Here is a 27,007-nt window from a genome sequence, read left to right as displayed (position 1 = left end):
AGTACAGAGTATTTGCAGTGTGTCGTTGACCCAGGTTAGAAATCAGCACCTTCTAATGATGAAATTAAACACAATCAGATCGTCTAAATTAGATTAGCCTCCTCCCTCCTCTCCTCTTTCCTCTCTTCCTCCCTCCTCTCCTCTTTCCTCTCTTCCTCCCTCCTCTCCTCTGAACACACACCGGGTCCTGCAGGGCCCCTCCTCTCCTGAGCCACAGTGTCTGCTGGTCCATACCTCAAACCTAAAGCAGTACACTACGTTGGGAGTAGGGCTCTGGTCTGAGGCAGTACACTACGTTGGGAGTAGGGCTCTGGTCTGAGGCAGTACACTACGTTGGGAGTAGGGCTCTGGTCTGAGGCAGTACACTACGTTGGGAGTAGGGCTCTGGTCCCAGGCAGTACACTACGTTGGGAGTAGGGCTCTGGTCCCAGGCAGTACACTACGTTGGGAGTAGGGCTCTGGTCTGAGACAGTACACTACGTTGGGAGTAGGGCTCTGGTCTGAGACAGTACACTACGTTGGGAGTAGGGCTCTGGTCCCAGGCAGTACACTACGTTGGGAGTAGGGCTCTGGTCCCAGGCAGTACACTACGTTGGGAGTAGGGCTCTGGTCTGAGACAGTACACTACGTTGGGAGTAGGGCTCTGGTCTGAGACAGTACACTACGTTGGGAGTAGGGCTCTGGTCTGAGACAGGCAGTACACTACGTTGGGAGTAGGGCTCTGGTCCCAGGCAGTACACTACGTTGGGAGTAGGGCTCTGGTCCCAGGCAGTACACTACGTTGGGAGTAGGGCTCTGGTCCCAGGCAGTACACTACGTTGGGAGTAGGGCTCTGGTCTGAGACAGTACACTACGTTGGGAGTAGGGCTCTGGTCCCAGGCAGTACACTACGTTGGGAGTAGGGCTCTGGTCCCAGGCAGTACACTACGTTGGGAGTAGGGCTCTGGTCCCAGGCAGTACACTACGTTGGGAGTAGGGCTCTGGTCTGAGACAGTACACTACGTTGGGAGTAGGGCTCTGGTCCCAGGCAGTACACTACGTTGGGAGTAGGGCTCTGGTCCCAGGCAGTACACTACGTTGGGAGTAGGGCTCTGGTCTGAGACAGTTCACTACGTTGGGAGTAGGGCTCTGGTCTGAGACAGTTCACTACGTTGGGAATAGGGCTCTAGTCTGAGACAGTACACTACGTTGGGAGTAGGGCTCTGGTCTGAGACAGTTCACTACGTTGGGAATAGGGCTCTAGTCTGAGACAGTACACTACGTTGGGAGTAGGGCTCTGGTCTGAGACAGTTCACTACGTTGGGAGTAGGGCTCTGGTCTGAGGCAGTACACTACGTTGGGAGATCTGGTGCCAGGGGTTAAAGGTCAGGCTTATTGATCACTGGTAGTTACGGATGACTGATCAGTGAGAGTTCAGTGACAGCTATCAGTAGGAGGTTTGAGGTCAGGGGTCAGAGGGTGAGCCAGCAGACACTGGGACCCAGGGGTCAGACTGGTGAGATGGTTCACCCAGAGAGGCTCCTCCTCTAGACACCAGGTCAGGGGGTGAACCAGCAGACACTGGGACCCAGGGGTCAGACTGGTGAGATGGTTCACCCAGAGAGGCTCCTCCTCCTCTAGACACCAGGTCAGGGGGTGAACCAGCAGACACTGGGACCCAGGGGTCAGACTGGTGAGATGGTTCACCCAGAGAGGCTCCTCCTCCTCTAGACACCAGGTCAGGGGGTGAACCAGCAGACACTGGGACCCAGGGGTCAGACTGGTGAGATGGTTCACCCAGAGAGACTCCTCCTCTAGACACCAGGTCAGGGGGTGAACCAGCAGACACTGGGACCCAGGGGTCAGACTGGTGAGATGGTTCACCCAGAGAGGCTCCTCCTCCTCTAGACACCAGGTCAGGGGGTTAGAGTTCAGCAGTTCTACTTTCTGTTGTCGTGTGGCTGAGAACTCATGGCCACGATGACTGGCTGCTGAATGGGGGGAGGAGCCGCCTCGTCCTCCTCCATCTTAGGCCTCTTAGCCTGGGGGTCGCCTGGCACCTCCGGCCCAACATCAGGCCCCGCGCTGGGCTGTCTGCTCACCAGGACTGGGGGGGAGCTGGAGGCCTGGGCTGCCAGGATCTGGAGAGGACTGGTCAGAGCTGGGGGCGGGGATGGGAGGCAGGGGAGGTGAGGAAGAGGAGAGAGGAAGGACAGAGTCAGTACAACACCATAATGAGACATAACTCACCATGCATCAAATAAAATTAACATACCAACCATGTCAACAAAAAAACCAACAACACCGGTTGCTAAGGTAGCCGTACCGTAAGCGTTGGCGACGCCGGTAGCCGTGGCGACGGCGGTGTGTTTGCCGTTCTGAGTGACAGGGCGGACAGGAAGTTGGTGCAGCCCCAGAGATAGGCCACGCCCCTCTGACCCCTGACCCCCCTGTTGAGCTCCCTCCAACGACTGGATCACTCGCTCCCTGTTCTGCTGCTGCGAGTCTGGGGGGAGAAACGTATTAATATACTGAACACCGATATAAAACAACGATATAAAACACCAATATAAAACAACATTATAAAACAACATAAAGTGTTTTGTTTACATGAAGCTGAAATAAAAGATCCCAGAAATGTTCCCAAACGTACAAAAATGCTAATTTCTATAAAATGTTGTGCACAAATTTGTTTACGTCGCTGTTAGTGAGCATTTCTCCTTTGTCAAGATAATCCATCCACCTGACAGGTGTGGCATGTCAAGATTGCCGATTAAACGGCATGATTATTACACAGGTGCACCTTGTGCTGGGGGACAATAAAAGGCCCCTCTAAAATGTGCAGTTTTGTCACACATCACAACACAACGCAACAGGCGTCTCAAGTTGAGGGAGCGTGGAATCGGCATGCTGACTGCATGGAATGTCCGCCAGAGAATTGAATGTTAATTTCTCTACCATGAGCCACCTCCAACGTGATGAAGCCAGAATGGCCACTGGCCTCGCTGGAGAAGCCGTCACCTCATGCTTCAGCATGATAATGTACCAGAGTCCCATGTTGCAAGGATCTGTACACAGTTCCTGGAAGATGAAAGTGTCCCAGTTCTTCCACGGCCTGCAGACTCACCTTCATGTTTTATTTTAAAGTGACATATAATATATATATATATATATATATATTATATCTGTGACCAACACATGCCTTTGTTCCCAGTCATGTGAAATCCATAGATTAGATGAATTTATTTCAGATGGACTCATTTCCTGAACTGTAACTTGAGTAAAATCTTTTAAAATTGTTGCATATATAAATATTTATTTTGGTGTGTTAGGAAAAATTCAATTTTGGACATTTTCCTTGCCACCAAAATAAAAGTTGACATAAATAGGTGTATAAAATAATCCCGTACCTCCATTTCCCTGTTTATTTATGTATACACCTATTCTATGTCAGATTATGAATAAAAATCGACCAGATTGACCCCGTAAAAACAAACAGCAGCTGGAAGACAAACTGTGGAAAAAATACCGTGAGGTCCACTACACCGGTTGTGTTCGGTGAATGTGACAAATACAAGTTGATTTGACATGTCTGGGTGAGAGATATGTAGAACAGTATTCAGACCAGATTCTCATTTTGCACAAAAACTTTCTCATTATGGGTTATTGAGTATTTTTGTAATATATATATATATATATATTTTAAGTCAAGGGGGGCTGAATACTTTACCAGAAGGTACCGTTTATACACAGTATGCATCAGATCCATAAGGAACCCTATAAACCTTCAGCACAATACACTCGTGGAGATTTCAAAGGATTTGATTGGTGTAAGCAATATGGTTCCATTTCTACCTAGCCTATCAGAGGGCGAGGTAGAACTATTGCCATTTTACCATCACTGGTCAAATCCTCTCAGAGTGTAGGGTCTAGGAGGGTTCATTTGGGATTGGGGTCACAAGCTAGCCGTACCTCTCTGCTCGCCGGTGCCTTCTGCTCCCTGCTGGCCAGCGCCGGTATTAACACGACTCTGGCCCCCGCCAGGGGTGAGGATGTACCCGTTTGGGGGGTGGGAGGCCGTAGCCGTGGTGACCAGACGGAGCATGGTGAGGGTGTTGGGGGGGCTCTGCAGCATGTGGAGGGTCTGTCCCCCAGCGACTCCGGGGCCCGAGAACAAGGCCAGGGGTTTACCCATCCCCGAGGGCAGGGGGTGGGGCGGGGCGGCCATGATCACAGGCTGGCCATGTACTGGAGAACCTGGACACACACACACACACACACACAGTCTTTAGTTGTCTGAGCATCTGTAGATGTGTCCCTACCTGGGGAGCTCTGTATCTAGTGAGGAGGACAGGTTATGGTGTAGATGTGTCCCTACCTGGGGAGCTCTGTATCTAGTGAGGAGGACAGGTTATGGTGTAGATGTGTCCCTACCTGGGGAGCTCTGTATCTAGTGAGGAGGACAGGTTATGGTGTAGATGTGTCCCTACCTGGGGCGCTCTGTATCTAGTGAGGAGGACAGGTTATGGTGTAGATGTGTCCCTACCTGGGGAGCTCTGTATCTAGTGAGGAGGACAGGTTATGGTGTAGATGTGTCCCTACCTGGGGAGCTCTGTATCTAGTGAGGAGGACAGGTTATGGTGTAGATGTGTCCCTACCTGGGGAGCTCTGTATCTAGTGAGGACAGGTTATGGTGTAGATGTGTCCCTACCTGGGTAGCTCTGTATCTAGTGAGGAGGACAGGTTATGGTGTAGATGTGTCCCTACCTGGGTAGCTCTGTATCTAGTGAGGAGGACAGGTTATGGTGTAGATGTGTCCCTACCTGGGGAGCTCTGTATCTAGTGAGGAGGACAGGTTATGGTGTAGATGTGTCCCTACCTGGGGAGCTCTGTATCTAGTGAGGAGGACAGGTTATGGTGTAGATGTGTCCCTACCTGGGGAGCTCTGTATCTAGTGAGGACAGGTTATGGTGTAGATGTGTCCCTACCTGGGGAGCTCTGTATCTAGTGAGGAGGACAGGTTATGGTGTAGATGTGTCCCTACCTGGGGAGCTCTGTATCTAGTGAGGACAGGTTATGGTGTAGATGTGTCCCTACCTGGGGAGCTCTGTATCTAGTGAGGAGGACAGGTTATGGTGTAGATGTGTCCCTACCTGGGGAGCTCTGTATCTAGTGAGGAGGACAGGTTATGGTGTAGATGTGTCCCTACCTGGGGAGCTCTGTATCTAGTGAGGAGGACAGGTTATGGTGTAGATGTGTCCCTACCTGGGGAGCTCTGTATCTAGTGAGGAGGACAGGTTATGGTGTAGATGTGTCCCTACCTGGGGAGCTCTGTATCTAGTGAGGAGGACAGGTTATGGTGTAGATGTGTCCCTACCTGGGGAGCTCTGTATCTAGTGAGGAGGACAGGTTATGGTGTAGATGTGTCCCTACCTGGGGAGCTCTGTATCTAGTGAGGAGGACAGGTTATGGTGTAGATGTGTCCCTACCTGGGGAGCTCTGTATCTAGTGAGGAGGACAGGTTATGGTGTAGATGTGTCCCTACCTGGGGAGCTCTGTATCTAGTGAGGAGGACAGGTTATGGTGTAGATGTGTCCCTACCTGGGGAGCTCTGTATCTAGTGAGGACAGGTTATGGTGTAGATGTGTTCCTACCTGGGAAGCTCTGTATCTAGTGAGGACAGGTTATGGTGTAGATGTGTCCCTACCTGGGTAGCTCTGTATCTAGTGAGGAGGACAGGTTATGGTATAGATGTGTCCCTACCTGGGGAGCTCTGTATCTAGTGAGGACAGGTTATGGTGTAGATGTGTCCCTACCTGGGGAGCTCTGTATCTAGTGAGGAGGACAGGTTATGGTGTAGATGTGTCCCAACCTGGGGAGCTCTGTATCTAGTGAGGAGGACAGGTTATGGTATAGATGTGGCCCTACCTGGGGAGCTCTGTATCTAGTGAGGACAGGTTATGGTGTAGATGTGTTCCTACCTGGGGAGCTCTGTATCTAGTGAGGACAGGTTATGGTATAGATGTGTCCCTACCTGGGGAGCTCTGTATCTAGTGAGGAGGACAGGTTATGGTGTAGATGTGTCCCTACCTGGGGAGCTCTGTATCTAGTGAGGACAGGTTATGGTGTAGATGTGTCCCTACCTGGGTAGCTCTGTATCTAGTGAGGAGGAAAGGTTATGGTGTAGATGTGTCCCTACCTGGGGAGCTCTGTATCTAGTGAGGACAGGTTATGGTGTAGATGTGTCCCTACCTGGGTAGCTCTGTATCTAGTGAGGAGGACAGGTTATGGTGTAGATGTGTCCCTACCTGGGGAGCTCTGTATCTAGTGAGGACAGGTTATGGTGTAGATGTGTCCCTACCTGGGGAGCTCTGTATCTAGTGAGGACAGGTTATGGTGTAGATGTGTCCCTACCTGGGGAGCTCTGTATCTAGTGAGGAGGACAGGTTATGGTGTAGATGTGTCCCTACCTGGGGAGCTCTGTATCTAGTGAGGAGGACAGGTTATGGTGTAGATGTGTCCCTACCTGGGGAGCTCTGTATCTAGTGAGGACAGGTTATGGTGTAGATGTGCCCCTACCTGGGGAGCTCTGTATCTAGTAGAGGACAGGTTATGGTGTAGATGTGTCCCTACCTGGGGAGCTCTGTATCTAGTGAGGAGGACAGGTTATGGTGTAGATGTGTCCCTACCTGGGTAGCTCTGTATCTAGTGAGGAGGACAGGTTATGGTGTAGATGTGTCCCTACCTGGGGAGCTCTGTATCTAGTGAGGAGGACAGGTTATGGTGTAGATGTGTCCCTACCTGGGGAGCTCTGTATCTAGTGAGGACAGGTTATGGTGTAGATGTGTCCCTACCTGGGTAGCTCTGTATCTAGTGAGGAGGACAGGTTATGGTGTAGATGTGTCCCTACCTGGGGAGCTCTGTATCTAGTGAGGACAGGTTATGGTGTAGATGTGTCCCTACCTGGGGAGCTCTGTATCTAGTGAGGAGGAAAGGTTATGGTGTAGATGTGTCCCTACCTGGGAAGCTCTGTATCTAGTGAGGAGGACAGGTTATGGTGTAGATGTGTCCCTACCTGGGGAGCTCTGTATCTAGTGAGGAGGACAGGTTATGGTGTAGATGTGTCCCTACCTGGGGAGCTCTGTATCTAGTGAGGAGGACAGGTTATGGTGTAGATGTGTCCCTACCTGGGTAGCTCTGTATCTAGTGAGGACAGGTTATGGTGTAGATGTGTCCCTACCTGGGTAGCTCTGTATCTAGTGAGGACAGGTTATGGTGTAGATGTGTCCCTACCTGGGGAGCTCTGTATCTAGTGAGGACAGGTTATGGTGTAGATGTGTACCTACCTGGGGAGCTCTGTATCTAGTGAGGACATGTTATGGTGTAGATGTGTCCCTACCTGGGTAGCTCTGTATCTAGTGAGGACAGGTTATGGTGTAGATGTGTCCCTACCTGGGGATCTCTGTATCTAGTGAGGACAGGTTATTTTGTAGATGTGTCCCTACCTGGGGAGCTCTGTATCTAGTGAGGAGGACAGATTATGGTGTAGATGTGTCCCTACCTGGGGAGCTCTGTATCTAGTGAGGACAGGTTATGGTGTAGATGTGTCCCTACCTGGGGAGCTCTGTATCTAGTGAGGAGGACAGGTTATGGTGTAGATGTGTCCCTACCTGGGGAGCTCTGTATCTAGTGAGGAGGACAGGTTATGGTGTAGATGTGTCCCTACCTGGGGAGCTCTGTATCTAGTGAGGAGGACAGGTTATGGTGTAGATGTGTCCCTACCTGGGGAGCTCTGTATCTAGTGAGGACAGGTTATGGTGTAGATGTGTCCCTACCTGGGGAGCTCTGTATCTAGTGAGGAGGACAGGTTATGGTGTAGATGTGTCCCTACCTGGGGAGCTCTGTATCTAGTGAGGAGGACAGGTTATGGTGTAGATGTGTCCCTACCTGGGGAGCTCTGTATCTAGTGAGGACAGGTTATGGTGTAGATGTGTCCCTACCTGGGGAGCTCTGTATCTAGTGAGGAGGAAAGGTTATGGTGTAGATGTGTCCCTACCTGGGAAGCTCTGTATCTAGTGAGGACAGGTTATGGTGTAGATGTGTCCCTACCTGGGGAGCTCTGTATCTAGAGAGGAGGACAGGTTATGGTGTAGATGTGTCCCTACCTGGGTAGCTCTGTATCTAGTGAGGACAGGTTATGGTGTAGATGTGTCCCTACCTGGGGAGCTCTGTATCTAGTGAGGAGGAAAGGTTATGGTGTAGATGTGTCCCTACCTGGGGAGCTCTGTATCTAGTGAGGACAGGTTATGGTGTAGATGTGTCCCTACCTGGGGAGCTCTGTATCTAGTGAGGACAGGTTATGGTGTAGATGTGTCCCTACCTGGGGAGCTCTGTATCTAGTGAGGAGGAAAGGTTATGGTGTAGATGTGTCCCTACCTGGGAAGCTCTGTATCTAGTGAGGACAGGTTATGGTGTAGATGTGTCCCTACCTGGGGAGCTCTGTATCTAGTGAGGAGGAAAGGTTATGGTGTAGATGTGTCCCTACCTGGGGAGCTCTGTATATAGTGAGGAGGACAGTTTGTGGTGTAGATGTGTCCCTACCTGGGGAGCTCTGTATCTAGTGAGGAGGACAGGTTATGGTGTAGATGTGTCCCTACCTGGGGAGCTCTGTATCTAGTGAGGACAGGTTATGGTGTAGATGTGTCCCTACCTGGGGAGCTCTGTATCTAGTGAGGACAGGTTATTGTGTAGATGTGTCCCTACCTGGGGAGCTCTGTATCTAGTGAGGAGGACAGTTTGTGGTGTAGATGTGTCCCTACCTGGGGAGCTCTGTATCTAGTGAGGAGGACAGTTTGTGGTGTAGATGTGTCCCTACCTGGGGAGCTCTGTATCTAGTGAGGACAGGTTATGGTGTAGATGTGTCCTTACCTGGGGAGCTCTGTATCTAGTGAGGAGGACAGGTTATGGTGTAGATGTGTCCCTACCTGGGTAGCTCTGTATCTAGTGAGGAGGACAGGTTATGGTGTAGATGTGTCCCTACCTGGGGAGCTCTGTATCTAGTGAGGAGGACAGGTTATGGTGTAGATGTGTCCTTACCTGGGGAGCTCTGTATCTAGTGAGGAGGACAGGTTATGGTGTAGATGTGTCCCTACCTGGGTAGCTCTGTATCTAGTGAGGAGGACAGGTTATGGTGTAGATGTGTCCCTACCTGGGTAGCTCTGTATCTAGTGAGGAGGACAGGTTATGGTGTAGATGTGTCCCTACATGGGGAGCTCTGTATCTAGTGAGGAGGAAAGGTTATGGTGTAGATGTGTCCCTACCTGGGGAGCTCTGTATCTAGTGAGGACAGGTTATGGTGTAGATGTGTCCCTACCTGGGTAGCTCTGTATCTAGTGAGGACAGGTTATGGTGTAGATGTGTTCCTACCTGGGGCGCTCTGTGTATATCTGTACTCTGGTACGGAGGCCAGTTTGTGAGCGAGGTCGTGGTGGTGAGACAGAGGAGATCCCTCTCTAGATAGACACTCTGGGGTCTGAAGACCACTGGAGGGAGGGGAGAGGAGACCCTGGTGGGTGGGGGAGGCTGGGGCACTCCTAGAGAGGGGGAATGGTTAGGGCATTAACACACTGCAAACACAACCCCCTCCAGAGAAACACACCCCCCCCCTCCAGAGAAACACACCGCCCTGCAGCACCGCCCCTCCAGAGAAACACGCCCCCCCCTCCAGAGAAACACGCCCCCCCCCCTCCAGAGAAACACACCGCCCTGCAGCACCGCCCCTCCAGAGAAACACGCCCCCCCCTCCAGAGAAACACGCCCCCCCCCTCCAGAGAAACACGCCCCCCCCCCCCTCCAGAGAAACACGCCCCCCCCCCTCCAGAGAAACACGCCCCCCCCCCCCCTCCTCTCAGACTGAGAATGGGACTTTTCATAAGGTGAGAGCGAACACACACTCCAGGATTGTTTCAGACACACACCTTCCTGAGAGAGACTTACTTTGTTCTATCCAATCACACCTTCCTGAGAGAGAGACTTACTTTGTTCTATCCAATCACACCTTCCTGAGAGAGAGACTTACTTTGTTCTATCCAATCACACCTTCCTGAGAGAGACTTACTTTGTTCTATCCAATCACACCTTCCTGAGAGAGACTTACTTTGTTCTATCCAATCACACCTTCCTGAGAGACTTTGTTCTATCCAATCACACCTTCCTGAGAGAGAGACTTACTTTGTTCTATCCAATCACACCTTCCTGAGAGAGACTTACTTTGTTCTATCCAATCACACCTTCCTGAGAGAGACTTACTTTGTTCTATCCAATCACACCTTCCTGAGAGACTTTGTTCTATCCAATCACACCTTCCTGAGAGAGAGACTTACTTTGTTCTATCCAATCACACCTTCCTGAGAGACTTTGTTCTATCCAATCACACCTTCCTGAGAGAGAGACTTACTTTGTTCTATCCAATCACACCTTCCTGAGAGAGAGACTTACTTTGTTCTATCCAATCACACCTTCCTGAGAGAGACTTACTTTGTTCTATCCAATCACACCTTCCTGAGAGAGACTTACTTTGTTCTATCCAATCACACCTTCCTGAGAGACTTTGTTCTATCCAATCACACCTTACTGAGAGAGAGACTTACTTTGTTCTATCCAATCACACCTTCCTGAGAGAGAGACTTACTTTGTTCTATCCAATCAAACGAGAGCAGAAGCAGAGAGGGGAGATAACTGTTATTATAACTGTTGAACTGACAGAGGAGAGAGGAATGAGGACAGAGAGGACAGAGGGGAGAGAGGACAGAGAGGAGAGAGTTAAACAGAAAGACAGATTATAACTGTTTAACTGACAGAGGACCTAGGACAGAGAGGACAGAGAGGAGAGAGGGGAGAGGGTTAAACAGAAAGACAGATTATAACTGTTTAACTGACAGAGGACCTAGGACAGAGAGAGGACAGAGAGGAGAGAGGGGAGAGGGTTAAACAGAAAGACAGATTATAACTGTTTAACTGACAGAGGACCTAGGACAGAGAGGACAGAGAGGAGAGAGGGGAGAGGGTTAAACAGAAAGACAGATTATAACTGTTTAACTGACAGAGGACCTAGGACAGAGAGAGGACAGAGAGAGGACAGAGAGAGGACAGAGTTAAACAGAAAGACAGATTATAACTGTTTAACTGACAGAGGACATAGGACAGAGAGGACAGAGAGGGAGTTAAACAGAGGCAGAAACAGACAGATTATAACTGTTTAACTGAGGGTTTAAAGGTCAATACATTAAGGAGGGTCTGAAGAGAAGCTACTGTGTGTGCAGGCTTTTACTACAACCCTGCACTATAACACACCTGGTTCTACTAACAGTTGCTCTTCACAAACTTGATTAGCTAGAGGTCAGCTAGAGGTCAGGGATTAGCTAGAGGTCAGCTAGAGATCAGGGATTAGATAGAGGTCAGGGTTCAGGGGTCGTACCTGGACGAGAGCGGTCCGAACGGCGTGCGGAAGCAGGCCACGCCCCTCTGCCGTCTCTTCCTGAAGGCTTGTTCCACCAGCTTGCCCTCGGAGGCCGAGTCCACGCGCCAGAAACTACCTTTCCCAGGCTCCTCCTGGCTACGAGCCACCTTCAGGAAGTAACGGTTCAGAGACAGGTTGTGGCGGATCGAGTTCTGGGAACAGAGGAAGGGGAGGAGAGTTGGTGATACTTCGGAGAGAGAACACAAATTTACATCAAAAACCTAGTTACCTGGTAGTAGGGGTAGGTGACGTGTCTAGTTACCTGGTAGTAGGGGTAGGTGATGTGTCTAGTTACCTGGTAGTAGTGGTAGGTGATGTGTCTAGTTACCTGGTAGTAGTGGTAGGTGATGTGTCTAGTTACCTGGTAGTAGGGGTAGGTGATGTGTCTAGTTACCTGGTAGTAGGGGTAGGTGATGTGTCTAGTTACCTGGTAGTAGGGGTAGGTGACGTGTCTAGTTACCTGGTAGTAGGGGTAGGTGACGTGTCTAGTTACCTGGTAGTAGGGGTAGGTGACGTGTCTAGTTACCTGGTAGTAGGGGTAGGTGACGTGTCTAGTTACCTGGTAGTAGGGGTAGGTGACGTGTCTAGTTACCTGGTAGTAGGGGTAGGTGACGTGTCTAGTTACCTGGTAGTAGGGGTAGGTGACGTGTCTAGTTACCTGGTAGTAGGGGTAGGTGACGTGTCTAGTTACCTGGTAGTAGGGGTAGGTGACGTGTCTAGTTACCTGGTAGTAGGGGTAGGTGATGTGTCTAGTTACCTGGTAGTAGGGGTAGGTGATGTGTCTAGTTACCTGGTAGTAGGGGTAGGTGATGTGTCTAGTTACCTGGTAGTAGGGGTAGGTGATGTGTCTAGTTACCTGGTAGTAGGGGTAGGTGATGTGTCTAGTTACCTGGTAGTAGGGGTAGGTGATGTGTCTAGTTACCTGGTAGTAGGGGTAGGTGATGTGTCTAGTTACCTGGTAGTAGGGGTAGGTGATGTGTCTAGTTACCTGGTAGTAGGGGTAGGTGATGTGTCTAGTTACCTGGTAGTAGGGGTAGGTGATGTGTCTAGTTACCTGGTAGTAGTGGTAGGGGTAGGTGATGTGTCTAGTTACCTGGTAGTAGTGGTAGGTGACGTGTCTAGTTACCTGGTAGTAGGGGTAGGTGATGTGTCTAGTTACCTGGTAGTAGGGGTAGGTGATGTGTCTAGTTACCTGGTAGTAGGGGTAGGTGATGTGTCTAGTTACCTGGTAGTAGGGGTAGGTGATGTGTCTAGTTACCTGGTAGTAGGGGTAGGTGATGTGTCTAGTTACCTGGTAGTAGTGGTAGGTGATGTGTCTAGTTACCTGGTAGTAGGGGTAGGTGACGTGTCTAGTTAACTGGTAGTAGGGGTATGTGATGTGTCTAGTTACCTGGTAGTAGGGGTAGGTGATGTGTCTAGTTACCTGGTAGTAGGGGTAGGTGATGTGTCTAGTTACCTGGTAGTAGTGGTAGGTGACGTGTCTAGTTACCTGGTAGTAGGGGTAGGTGACGTGTCTAGTTACCTGGTAGTAGTGGTAGGTGACGTGTCTAGTTACCTGGTAGTAGGGGTAGGTGACGTGTCTAGTTACCTGGTAGTAGGGGTAGGTGACGTGTCTAGTTACCTGGTAGTAGGGGTAGGTGATGTGTCTAGTTACCTGGTAGTAGGGGTAGGTGATGTGTCTAGTTACCTGGTAGTAGGGGTAGGTGATGTGTCTAGTTACCTGGTAGTAGGGGTAGGTGATGTGTCTAGTTACCTGGTAGTAGGGGTAGGTGATGTGTCTAGTTAACTGGTAGTAGGGGTATGTGATGTGTCTAGTTACCTGGTAGTAGGGGTAGGTGATGTGTCTAGTTACCTGGTAGTAGGGGTAGGTGACGTGTCTAGTTACCTGGTAGTAGTGGTAGGTGACGTGTCTAGTTACCTGGTAGTAGGGGTAGGTGACGTGTCTAGTTACCTGGTAGTAGTGGTAGGTGACGTGTCTAGTTACCTGGTAGTAGTGGTAGGTGACGTGTCTAGTTACCTGGTAGTAGGGGTAGGTGATGTGTCTAGTTACCTGGTAGTAGGGGTAGGTGACGTGTCTAGTTACCTGGTAGTAGGGGTAGGTGATGTGTCTGGTTACCTGGTAGTAGGGGTAGGTGATGTGTCTAGTTACCTGGTAGTAGTGGTAGGTGATGTGCCTAGTTACCTGGTAGTAGTGGTAGGTGATGTGTCTAGTTACCTGGTAGTAGGGGTAGGTGATGTGTCTAGTTACCTGGTAGTAGTGGTAGGTGATGTGTCTAGTTACCTGGTAGTAGTGGTAGGTGATGTGCCTAGTTACCTGGTAGTAGTGGTAGGTGATGTGTCTAGTTACCTGGTAGTAGGGGTAGGTGATGTGTCTAGTTACCTGGTAGTAGGGGTAGGTGATGTGTCTAGTTACCTGGTAGTAGTGGTAGGTGACGTGTCTAGTTACCTGGTAGTAGTGGTAGGTGTGTGTCTAGTTACCTGGTAGTAGTGGTAGGTGATGTGTCTAGTTACCTGGTAGTAGTGGTAGGTGATGTGCCTAGTTACCTGGTAGTAGTGGTAGGTGATGTGTCTAGTTACCTGGTAGTAGGGGTAGGTGATGTGTCTAGTTACCTGGTAGTAGGGGTAGGTGATGTGTCTAGTTACCTGGTAGTAGTGGTAGGTGACGTGTCTAGTTACCTGGTAGTAGTGGTAGGTGTGTGTCTAGTTACCTGCCAGCCCTTGTCTGCAGTGCGATAGTAGGGGTAGTGTTTGGTGATGTGTGTGTAGATTCCAGACAGGGTCAGCTGTCTGTCTGGTGCTGAAGAGATGGCCTGGACTATCAACTGGGCGTACGAGTAGGGAGGCTTAGATTCATCCTGGATAAGACAGGAGAGAGGGGTTAATATATATATATATATATATATATCTCACACACACACACACACACACAGAGTGAAGTATACCTTGGGGCTGTCTCCACCGCCGGACTCTCCGTGTTGCTCGGCAACGCCCCGCTGTTGCTCGGAGACAGCCTTGGCAGCGAACTCCGCAGCCAGCTGGAGGTCAGATGTCACGTTGCGTCCGTAGCGATAACCCGATGACCCCGCACCCCTCGGACTGGCCGGGCACGAGTTAGGAACACTGGAGGGGAGGATGAGAGGAGAGAAGGAGAGAAGGATGAGAAGGAGAGGAGAGAAGAAGGAGAGGAGAAGGAAAGGAGAGAAGGATGAGAGGGGAGAAGGAAAGGAGAGAAGGATGAGAGGGGAGAAGGAGAGGAGAATGAGAGGAGAGAAGGATGAGAGAAGGATGAGAGAAGGAGGAGGAGAATGAGAAGGAAAAGAGAGAAGGATTAGAGGGGAGGAGGAGAATGAGAAGGAAAGGAGAGAAGGATGAGAGAAGGATGAGAGAAGGAAAGGAGAGAAGGAAAGGAGAGAAGGATTAGAGGGGAGGAGGAGAATGAGAAGGAAAGGAGAGAAGGAAAGGAGAGAAGGAAAGGAGAGAAGGAAAGGAGAGAAGGAAAGGAGAGAAGGAAAGGAGAGAAGGAAAGGAGAGAAGAAAAGGAGAGAAGAAAAGGAGAGAAGAAAAGGAGAGAAGGATGAGAGGGGAGAAGGAAAGGAGAGAAGGATGACAGGGGAGAAGGAGAGGAGAATGAGAAGGAGAGGAGAGAAGGATGACAGGGGAGAAGGAGAGGAGAATGAGAAGGAGAGGAGAGAAGGATGAGAGAAGGATGAGAGAAGGAGGAGAGAAGGAGGAGGAAAAGAGAGAAGGATTAGAGGGGAGGAGGAGAATGAGAAGGAAAGGAGAGAAGGAAAGGAGAGAAGGATGAGAGAAGGATGAGAGAAGGAAAGGAGAGAAGGAAAGGAGAGAAGGAAAGGAGAGAAGGAAAGGAGAGAAGGATTAGAGGGGAGGAGGAGAATGAGAAGGAAAGGAGAGAAGGAAAGGAGAGAAGGAAAGGAGAGAAGGAAAGGAGAGAAGGAAAGGAGAGAAGGATGATGAGAGAGACAGTAAGATCTAGAATAGAATAGGGTAACTCCACCTAAGGGAATTGCGAATGCACTCATTTTTTTTTTATCTTAAAAATGTATGTCAAGGAGAAACCATCGAGTTCAAAGTTGAACAAAACATACAATCCTAGGACTACTTTAAACATTTTACACGGAACATTTGACAAGAACCCATTACCTGGAACAACTGTGCAGATTTACTGAGCGCTGCCAGCCCCTACACTGTGTTCCAGATTAATTTATTTGGACCGTGGTGATTTGTAACACTGAAAGAGGCCCCTGGGTGTCACCATAACCCACCATATGACAACACCACCAAACTATCACCACATGGTGACGCCATCACTACTATAACAGAGCTATACTATCACCGCTAAAATAACCTCCCACTGTGCCAATAACACCACCATACCATCACCACTAAAATAACCACCCACTGTGCCAATAACACCACTAAAATAACCTCCCACTGTGCCAATAACACCACCATACTATCACCACTAAAATAACCTCCCACTGTGCCAATAACACCACCATACCATCACCACTAATATAACCTCCCACTGTGCCAATAACACCACCATACCATCACCACTAAAATAACCACCCACTGTGCCAATAACACCACTAAAATAACCTCCCACTGTGCCAATAACACCACCATACTATCACCACTAAAATAACCTCCCACTGTGCCAATAACACCACCATACCATCACCACTAATATAACCTCCCACTGTGCCAATAACACCACCATACCATCACCACTAAAATAACCTCCCACTGTGTCAATAACACCACTAAAATAACCTCCCACTGTGCCAATAACACCACTAAAATAACCTCCCACTGTGCCAATAACACCACTAAAATAACCTCCCACTGTGCCAATAACACCACCATACTATCACCACTAAAATAACCTCCCACTGTGCCAATAACACCACCATACTATCACCACTAAAATAACCTCCCACTGTGCCAATAACACCACCATACTATCACCGCTAAAATAACCTCCCACTGTGCCAATAACACCACCATACTATCACCACTAAAATAACCTCCCACTGTGTCAATAACACCACCATACTATCACCACTAAAATAACCTCCCACTGTGCCAATAACACCACTAAAATAACCTCCCACTGTGCCAATAACACCACCATACTAATCACCACTAAAATAGGGGTAGGTGATGTGTCTAGACGAACGCCACACACCTCTGATCCCATGTATTAGATACCATCTCCTGCTGTCTGATCCCATGTATTAGATACCATCTCCTGCTGTCTGATCCCATGTATTAGATACCATCTCCTCCTGCTGTCTGATCCCATGTATTAGATACCATCTCCTGCTGCTGTCTGATCCCATGTATTAGATACCATCTCCTCCTGCTGTCTGATCCCATGTATTAGATACCATCTCCTGCTGTCTGATCCCATGTATTAGATACCATCTCCTGCTGCTGTCTGATCCCATGTATTAGATACCATCTCCTCCTGCTGTCTGATCCCATGTATTAGATACCATCTCCTCCTGCTGTCTGATCCCATGTATTAGATACCATCTCCTCCTGCTGTCTGATCCCATGTATTAGATACCATCTCCTCCTGCTGTCTGATCCCATGTATTAGATACCATCTCCTGCTGTCTGATCCCATGTATTAGATACCATCTCCTCCTGCTGTCTGATCCCATGTATTAGATACCATCTCCTCCTGCTGTCTGATCCCATGTATTAGATACCATCTCCTCCTGCTGTCTGATCCCATGTATTAGATACCATCTCCTGCTGTCTGATCCCATGTATTAGATACCATCTCCTGCTGCTGTCTGATCCCATGTATTAGATACCATCTCCTCCTGCTGTCTGATCCCATGTATTAGATACCATCTCCTCCTGCTGTCTGATCCCATGTATTAGATACCATCTCCTGCTGTCTGATCCCATGTATTAGATACCATCTCCTCCTGCTGTCTGATCCCATGTATTAGATACCATCTCCTCCTGCTGTCTGATCCCATGTATTAGATACCATCTCCTGCTGCTGTTGTCTGATCCCATGTATTAGATACCATCTCCTGCTATTCAAGCCTGCTCTGCTCTTATTGGATGCTGTATAAAACACATGTGGTCTGTCACCCCTCCATCTGGAGAGCTACTGGGGTCTTGGTTCTTGGTCCAACCCTGCTCAAACACACCAGTCAGCTTATCAAGGTTCCTGTAGAGCAGCTGATATTTTACAACGTGGTTGTGTTAGAGCAGGGCTGGAGTAAAAGCCTGCACCCCCAGCAGCTGGAATCTCCTGGAGGATGGTTGACCACCCGGCAACATTACATTTATAACCAAATACTGTGAGTGGCCCAGCCAGAGCCCGGACTTGAACCCGATCAAACATCTCTGAAGAGACCTGAAAATAACTGTGCAGCGACGCTCCCCATCCAACCTGACAGAGCTTGAGAGGATCTGCAGAGAAAAATGGGAGAAATTTCCCCAAATACAGGTGTGCCAAGCTTGTAGCGTCAAACCCAAGAAGACTCGATGCTGTAATCGCTGCCGAAGGTGCTTCAACAAAGTACTGAGGGAAGGGTCTGAATACTTACGTAAAATGTGATATATATTTATATGTATTTACTTTGTAATTATGGGGTATTGTGATGTCATTATGGGGTATTGTGATGTCATTATGGGGTATTGTGTGTAGATTGATGAGGTGGGGGGGGGGGGACGATATAATCCAATTTAGAATAAGGCTTTAACGTTAACAAAAGGTGTAAAAAGTCAAGTGGTTTGAATACTTTCTGAAGGCACTGTATATCCCTACGTTACAGTGGGAAGATCCCAAGACCACACACACACACACACACAGGCCCCTCCTCTGGGCAGCAAAGTAAACACTGGTTTCCAGGGGAGAGTGTGTGTGTTTGTTTTGGCTCAGATGCTGTAGTGCGTCTGCAGGTGTTTCAAACAAAAGAAGAGGAAGGAGAGATGAGGAAGAAGAAGAGTGAAAGACGTATGAAAGGAGAGAGAAAGAAAATAGACAGGAAAAGTTAGATTTAAAAAACGTTCAAACTCAAATTAAACTGTACAACTATAAAACTATAATCAAAACAACCGTAGAACTATAATCAAACAACCGTAGAACTAGCTGGAGCTATAATCAAACAACCGTAGAACTAGCTGGAACTATAATCAAACAACCGTAGAACTAGCTGGAGCTATAATCAAACAACCGTAGAACTATAATCAAACAACCGTAGAGCTAGCTGGAGCTATAATCAAACAACCGTAGAACTATAATCAAACAACCGTAGAACTAGCTGGAGCTATAATCAAACAACCGTAGAACTATAATCAAACAACCGTAGAGCTAGCTGGAGCTATAATCAAACAACCGTAGAACTATAATCAAACAACCGTAGAGCTAGCTGGAGCTATAATCAAACAACCGTAGAACTATAATCAAACAACCGTATAACTAACTGGAGCTATAATCAAACAACCGTAGAGCTATAATCAAACAACCGTAGAGCTATAATCAAACAACCGTAGAACTATAATCAAACAACCGTAGAACTATAATCAAACAACCGTAGAGCTATAATCAAACAACCGTAGAGCTATAATCAAACAACCGTAGAGCTATAATCAAACAACCGTAGAGCTATAATCAAACAACCGTAGAACTATAATCAAACAACCGTATAACTAACTGGAGCTATAGTCAAACAACCGTAGAGCTATAATCAAACAACCGTAGAGCTATAATCAAACAACCGTAGAACTATAATCAAACAACCGTATAACTAACTGGAGCTATAATCAAACAACCGTAGAACTATAATCAAACAACCGTAGAACTATAATCAAACAACCGTATAACTAACTGGAGCTATAATCAAACAACCGTAGAACTATAATCAAACAACCGTATAACTAACTGGAGCTATAATCAAACAACCGTAGAACTATAATCAAACAACCGTAGAACTATAATCAAACAACCGTAGAACTATAATCAAACAACCGTAGAACTATAATCAAACAACCGTAGAACTATAAATCAAACAACCGTAGAACTATAAATCAAACAACCATAGAACTATAAATCAAACAACCGTAGAACTAACTGGAGCTATAATCAAACAACCGTAGAACTATAATCAAACAACCGTAGAACTATAATCAAACAACCGTAGAACTATATTTAAACAACCGTAGAACTAGCTGGAACTATAATCAAACAACCGTAGAACTATAATCAAACAACCGTAGAACTAGCTGGAACTATAATCAAACAACCGTAGAACTATAATCAAACAACCGTAGAACTATAATCAAACAACCGTAGAACTATAATCAAACAACCGTAGAACTATAATCAAACAACCGTAGAACTATAATCAAACAACCGTAGAACTATAATCAAACAACCGTAGAACTAGCTGGAACTATAATCAAACAACCGTAGAACTAGCTGGAACTATAATCAATACAACCGTAGAACTATAATCAAACAACCGTAGAACTAGCTGGAACTATAATCAAACAACCGTAGAACTATAATCAAACAACCGTAGAACTAGCTGGAACTATAATCAAACAACCGTAGAACTATAATCAAACAACCGTAGAACTATAATCAAACAACCGTAGAACTATAATCAAACAACCGTAGAACTATAATCAAACAACCGTAGAACTATAATCAAACAACCGTAGAACTATAATCAAACAACCGTAGAACTATAATCAAACAACCGTAGAACTAGCTGGAACTATAATCAAACAACCGTAGAACTAGCTGGAACTATAATCAATACAACCGTAGAACTATAATCAAACAACCGTAGAACTAGCTGGAACTATAATCAAACAACCGTAGAACTATAATCAAACAACCGTAGAACTAGCTGGAACTATAATCAAACAACCGTAGAACTATAATCAAACAACCGTAGAACTATAATCAAACAACCGTAGAACTATAATCAAACAACCGTAGAACTATAATCAAACAACCGTAGAACTATAATCAAACAACCGTAGAACTATAATCAAACAACCGTAGAACTATAATCAAACAACCGTAGAACTATAATCAAACAACCGTAGAACTATAATCAAACAACCGTAGAGCTATAATCAAACAACCGTAGAGCTATAATCAAACAACCGTAGAACTAACTGGAAAAGTACAACGATACAACTCTAGAACTATGCAAATAGGCGTACAACTCTAGAACTATGCAAATAGGCGTACAACTCTAGAACTATGCAAATAGGCGTACAACTCTAGAACTATGCAAATAGGCGTACAACTCTAGAACTATGCAAATAGGCGTACAACTCTAGAACTATGCAAATAGGCGTACAACTCTAGAACCTCCAAACGACACAACTGTAGAACTAGAGAAATAGATAGTTGTAATTAACAGGGTGGTAACCCCTGTCATTAACCTCTCACAACCTTTTCTTCACTCATGTATTCTTTAATAAATCAGTCTTTTTTCAGCACCTTACTTGTGCTACAAACGACAACACTCCACCCCCTTCTCTCCCTACACATCCCTCCTCTTCTCCGTCTTTCTCCCCCCCCCCCCCCCCCCCCCCCAACAGTGTCAGCACGAGAACTGCCAAGGAGAGGGGGAGGTTGGGGGAGGTTGGGGGAGAATATAAACACACACAGTATAAACTTGTCCAACTAGATCAGTGGCTCGTATTACCATGTGAAGGCCCAATGTTTTTGTTTTGTACGTATATGTGTTAGTGTGTTAATTGTTGTGGGGGGGGGGTGTTACAGTAGCAAGCCTGAAAAAGGTCACAGTGTGATAGGAGCGAGGGAAGGGGTGTGTGTGTGTGTATGGGGGAGAGTGTGTGTGTATGGGGGAGTGTGTGTGTGTGTGTGTATGGGGGAGAGTGTGTGAGTGTGTATGGGGGAGTGTGTGTATGGGGGGGGGAGTGAGTGTGTGTATGGGGGAGTGTGTATGGGGGGGGAGTGAGTGTGTGTGAGTGAGTGGGGGAGTGTGTGTATGGGGGGGGGAGTGAGTGTGTGTATGGGGGAGTGTGTGTGGGGGGGGAGTGAGTGTGTGTGAGTGAGTGGGGCCTAAGGGGGAGCTCTGAAAAGGAAACCAGTGAGTGGAGAGCAGGAGAAAAAAACACAAGCAGAGGCAAAAAAAAAAAAAACCTGGGGTTTGACCAATCAGGAGCCTGCTAGCGGCTGCCGTGCCATATATGGCTTGTGTACACATACTATGACACCGGATGGCCCACGTGGTGCAGGACAACACACACACCACCAGGGGGAGACAGACACACAGGGAATGTGCTAGAATACTTCCTCTTTCCAGGTTTTTTAAAATTCTGACTCAAAGTATTGGGCGAGTGTTTTCAGGTGCCTATGTCCAAACAGTAAAGAAGATAATAATAATAATAATAACAATAATAATAATAATAATAACAATAATAATAATAACAATAATAATAATAATAATAAAAAGGATAGAATTTTTCAAAACGGATAAATGTTTTTATTGTAAAATTAAAATGACTAAAACCCAGATATAAAAGTACGTAGAAAAGATAAGAGCTATATATTGAAATAAAAGATAGAGCTATATCTTGAAATAAAAGACAGAGCTATATCTTGAAATAAAAGACAGAGCTATATCTTGAAATAAAAGACAGAGCTATATCTTGAAATAAAAGACAGAGCTATATCTTGAAATAAAAGACAGAGCTATATCTTGAAATAAAAGACAGAGCTATATCTTGAAATAAGATCATGTTGTTAGACACTAGACAAATAAGGGACAATCTGAAATTCCCCTGAATGATGATGTCATGGCACGAGCCTCCACTAAAGCCAATTCAGAGATTCTGAACGTGTGTGTGTGTGTGTGTGTGAGCAGGCATGTGTTGGTGTGTCTCCTCACCTGAGGGTCCCTGTCGGAGAGGGCAGCGGGCTGACCAGGTGTCGCAGGTCCTCGTGGTGCATTGTGGGAATGCTGATCTTGAGGGGGGAGATGTGTGGGAGGAGGGTGAGGCGGGGCGGGGGAGACCGCTGCTCCTCCTCTCTCGACTCCTCCCCAGACAACAGAGAGGAGAACTGGATTTTGATCACTGTACTGGGGAACCTGAACACACATCTAGGAGGAGGAGAGGGAAGAGGAGGAGAGGGAAGAGGAGGAGAGGGGGAAAGGGAAGAGGAGAGGAGGAAAGGGAAGAGGAGATCGGGAGGAAGACGGACGGAGGTGTTTACTTCAGTATATCTTAGAGTTACTAGACATCTCTTCAGTAGAACACTTCCTACTTCCTGGTAGTGCAGGCTTTAGTTCCAACCCAGCAATAAGTTTAAAACCTCAACAGAATCGGTGGGTCCCTCCGCGGGACGGTTGATTTAACGTAGGCTAATGTGATTAGCATGAGGTTGTAAGTAACAAGAACATTTCCCAGGACATAGACATACCTGATATTGGCAGAAAGCTTAAATTCTTGTTAATCTAACTGCACTGTCCAATTCACAGTAGCTATTACAGTGAACTAATACCATGCTATTGTTTGAGGAGAGTGCACAGTTATGAACTTGAAAATATATTAATAAACCAATTAGGCACATTTGGGCAGTCTTGATACAATATTTTGAACAGAAATGCAATGGTTCATTGGATCAGGCTAAAACTTTGCACATACACTGCTGCCATCTAGTGGCCAAAATCTAAATGGCACCTAAAGTCCTAAGTTAGATAAGGAAATGTATTATAATTTACCAGATCTAATGTGTTACATTCTCCTACATTAATTTAACATTTCCACAAACTTCAGTGTTTCCTTTCAAATAGCATCAAGAATATGCATATCCTTGCTTTTGGTATCAAGAATATGCATATCCTTGCTTTTGGTATCATGAATATGCATATCCTTGCTTTTGGTATCATGAATATGCATATTCTTGCTTCAGGTCCTGGAGCTACAGGCAGTTAGTTTTTGGGTATATTTTTTATTTATTTAAGGGGCGGAACCTTTTAACACACCTGTGTGTACAGGCCTCCAGACTAACATTTTCCCCTGGTGGTACTGGTGCCACTAAGTTTTTCAGTTGGTGGCAGCAGGTTAGCATATACACACACACACACACACAAACACACAGTTCCGTTGACAGCTGTACCTGCCTCACACTTCATTTTTGAAAACACACACATACCTGGGTAAGAACAGGAGCTATCCCTTGTTCTCCTTTCAAAATGTGTGTGTGACCAGAAAAGGAGGAGATGCATCTCTAATTGATGAGATCCCATTGGATGATTTCAGATGACATCATAGAATTAAGAATCCTATTCCTCATTACAAAAAACAAAGCAACAGTATTGTCATCTGTGTGATCAGCTGACGGCTTGGGCGCTGCAGCACGGTGATCTTAGGCTTGTGCGCGGCTGCTCAGTCACGGAAACCCATTTCATGAAGCTCTCGATCAACAGTTGTTGTGCTGACGTTGCTTCCAGAGGCAGTTTGGAACTCTGTAGTGAGTGTTGTAACGGAGGACAGAGAACAACAACAACAACAACAACAAATGGACGCTTCCTGTGAGCTTGGGCTCCCGGGTGGCGCAGCGGTCTAAGGCACTGCATCTCAGCGCTAGAGGTGTCACTACAGACCCTGGGTCGATTCCAGGCTGTATCACAACCAGCTGTGATTGGGAGTCCCATAATCAATCCAGAGTTGTCCAGGTTAGGGTTCGGCAGTCATTGTAAATAAGAATTTGTTTTTAATTGACTTGCCTAGTTGAAAGATTAAATAAATAACATTTAAAAATGGCGTGTCCTACCACGTCGAGGCCGAGCCGTTGTTGCTCCTAGACGTTTCCCCTTCACAATAACAGCACTTACAGTTGACTGAGGGGCAGCTCTAGCAGGGCAGACATTTTACAACCTGACTTGTTGGAAAAGGTGGCATCCTATGACCGTGCCACGTTGAAAGTCACTGAGCTCTTCACTAAAGGCCATTCTACTGCCAATGTTTGTCTATGGAGATTGCATGGCCGTGTGTTCGATTATATACAGCTGTCAGGAACAGGTGCGGCTGAAATAAACAAATCCACTCATTTGAAGGAGTGTCCACATACTTTTGGCCATGTATTATTCATGTATATATTAAACCCCTTCAAGTTAGTGGATTAGTGTGTGATGTCTGTCTATAGATATTTTTTTTGGGGGGGGGGGATAATGTGTGTATTTTTTTGTATTTCTTGCTAGGTATTAGTGCCCTGTTGGGAGCTAGAAACACACGTATATTACTGAGCCTGCAAATCTGTGTTACGCGACCAATAAACTTTGATTTGATAGTAAATAGCCGTCATGCTGACTTGAGAGTGACTGTTTACATTCTGGTGTTTACGGGACGCAATGTCGCCACCGCCGTCCGTCAAAAAAAACCACAGTGAGTAGCTAGTTAACACAAATTAACTCTAAAATGTTTCCGTTTAGCTACACTGTCTCCTAAAGACCATACGACTTTACTCACGTCTGCAATGGATTCACTTTAGCTAAACAGCTCAAGTTAGCTCGTATCTTCCCAATGTAGTTTTAAACCAAGTTAGGAGACTGTGGCGCTATATATATATATATATATATATGTCTTTTCAATGCGAATGGCTAATGCATAGAGTAGACAACTTTGACTAGTGGTCTTAACTTTCTAACTTACAGCTAAAAATGTGAATTGTGGCAGGTGTTTGTTTATAAACAAGTCCCCCAAAAAAGTTTGCTTAACATAACTAGCATGCTAATGTTGCTAACTTTACAGTAGGCAGCTAAAACTGTGACTTGTGGCAGGTACTTACTCCCGGGGCAGCTGCAGGGGAGGCGCGCCTCTCCTCTGAAACACGCCGTCCACGAACACGCCGTTCTTCCCGAGGCAGCGCAGCGAAAACCCGCACGGCTCCTCGAAGGTGATCTGGAGGTGCCGCCGAGAGATGAAGCTCGAGTGACCCATGTTTATATCCACGGAGCCGTGCGACGAGTTACGGCCTACGGTCACCGTCCGCTGCCTCATGACGAAATCAAAGTCCCGGCCTTCGAGCCTGGCCAGGGCCCGAGGAGGAGACTCGAGGCGAGGAGGCATCGCGCAGCCCCGACTCAGCACCGAAGAGCCCGAGAAGGTGAAATTGGGAGGGTATGCGGGTGAGGTCACCCCGACTCGAACAGGGCTGCACGGGGCAGATTGCAAGGCCAGTAGGGCTCGAGCTCCCGTGTCGTCCCGAAAGTCTGCCATCTTCTTTTTTGGGGGGGTGGGGTGGAGGGGGGGGGGGGTTGAATACAAACACACTCTCGACTCTCAGACACACAGGTCCCAGTAACGTGAAGGGTTATTGGACGGGCCGCTCACGAGCTCCGTCGCTGTGGGAGAGAGACAGAAACAACATGGATTCTGGCCGCGGCGAAAACCCGGGGTGAATGAGGGAGTGTGAATCCGGAAATGGCGTTAGTTTCGAAAAAGTTGTCTCGACCCTCAGTCCAATAACACCGATAAGAGAAGTGGTAAACATCACACTGTTGCTGCTCAATATATACACCCCCATCCTATAACCCACGAGGCCTATTTATTTGTAGCATTGTTCAAGACCAGAATGACTTATTATTGAAGATGTTAGGCATATTGGAATCTTATTTAACAATATTATCTTAAGATTAATTGTTTTTGTCTTATTGGTTTCTAAACGGGAAAAGGAGGCTTTGGACGGGAGAGGGTTAATGCTCGTTTCCAGGAACCGGACGACACGTGCGTGACACATGGCATTGGTTCCGGGCCAGAATGAGAAATGTTTTTTAATTTGAGCAGATTTACTTGTTTGGTCACTGCTATCCCCGACTGTTTGTTCGTAACATGAAGGTGAACTTTTCACTGTGTGAAGGAGATGAACTTGGTGACCAGAGATTCTCTCTACACTGTGTTTATAAATGCGGAAAGTACAAGAGAACTGGAAAGTGTGGAGAGTGGATCAGTAGTTTGGAATGGGACCAGGCGAGTTCCCACCCTAACGGGAAAAAAGATTGCAGTCAGTGCAATTTAACTGCACTTAAAGTCTAACAGCTGTATGTTACAAATACTGCGTACAAAATAGCACTGTTTTTTTATATATATATTTTTAAATAGAGTAATTATACTGCATCCAAAATACCACAGTTGACTGATGTTTCAAAACTAATATTTGTTTGTTGTTGTGGTTGTATGGGCAGCGCTGTGTATTTACATCCACACGAGGGCGGTATTGGGATCGGAAACGAAACCTACGTAATGACCCAGTCTTAACACGACAATTAGGCTTAAATTAATACATTATAAATATGTATTGATCAATCAAAAAATATATATATTGTGTGTGTGTGTGTGTGTGTGTGTGTGTGTGTGTGTGTGTGTGTGTGTGTGTGTGTGTGTGTGTGATTAAAAACAAAACAGAAACTCAGTTTTAAGTGAGAATGGACATTGGTCTGAAGCCAAACAAAAGATAGGAAATGAACA

At 46.9% G+C, this 27,007-nt stretch overlaps 1 protein-coding gene and 1 long non-coding RNA gene across 2 annotated transcripts; both read right to left on the bottom strand.

Moving 5' to 3' along the window:
• Positions 1–1,586: 1,586 nt before the first annotated feature.
• Positions 1,587–26,151, bottom strand: LOC110518019 (forkhead box protein K1). Its single transcript, XM_036972884.1, has 10 exons — positions 25,329–26,151; positions 22,426–22,638; positions 14,440–14,617; positions 14,206–14,352; positions 11,456–11,649; positions 9,406–9,572; positions 3,952–4,236; positions 2,306–2,485; positions 1,892–2,140; positions 1,587–1,714 (listed from the first exon to the last, which is right to left on the bottom strand). The coding sequence occupies exons 1-9, from the start codon at positions 25,757–25,759 to the stop codon at positions 1,920–1,922; spliced, it is 2,016 nt and encodes a 671-aa protein (XP_036828779.1). The 5' UTR covers positions 25,760–26,151; the 3' UTR covers positions 1,587–1,714; positions 1,892–1,919.
• Positions 15,679–16,730, bottom strand: LOC118947752. The gene is made up of 3 exons (XR_005041929.1): positions 16,626–16,730; positions 16,325–16,592; positions 15,679–16,258 (listed from the first exon to the last, which is right to left on the bottom strand). It is a non-coding gene; the product is annotated as an uncharacterized LOC118947752 (long non-coding RNA).
• Positions 26,152–27,007: the final 856 nt, after the last annotated feature.

This window comes from Oncorhynchus mykiss, unplaced genomic scaffold (genome assembly GCF_013265735.2).
Source record: "Oncorhynchus mykiss isolate Arlee unplaced genomic scaffold, USDA_OmykA_1.1 un_scaffold_196, whole genome shotgun sequence".
Classification (NCBI taxonomy): domain Eukaryota; kingdom Metazoa; phylum Chordata; class Actinopteri; order Salmoniformes; family Salmonidae; genus Oncorhynchus; species Oncorhynchus mykiss.
Note: the sequence above shows the minus strand (reverse complement) of the source record. Positions and strands in the feature narration are given on the sequence as shown.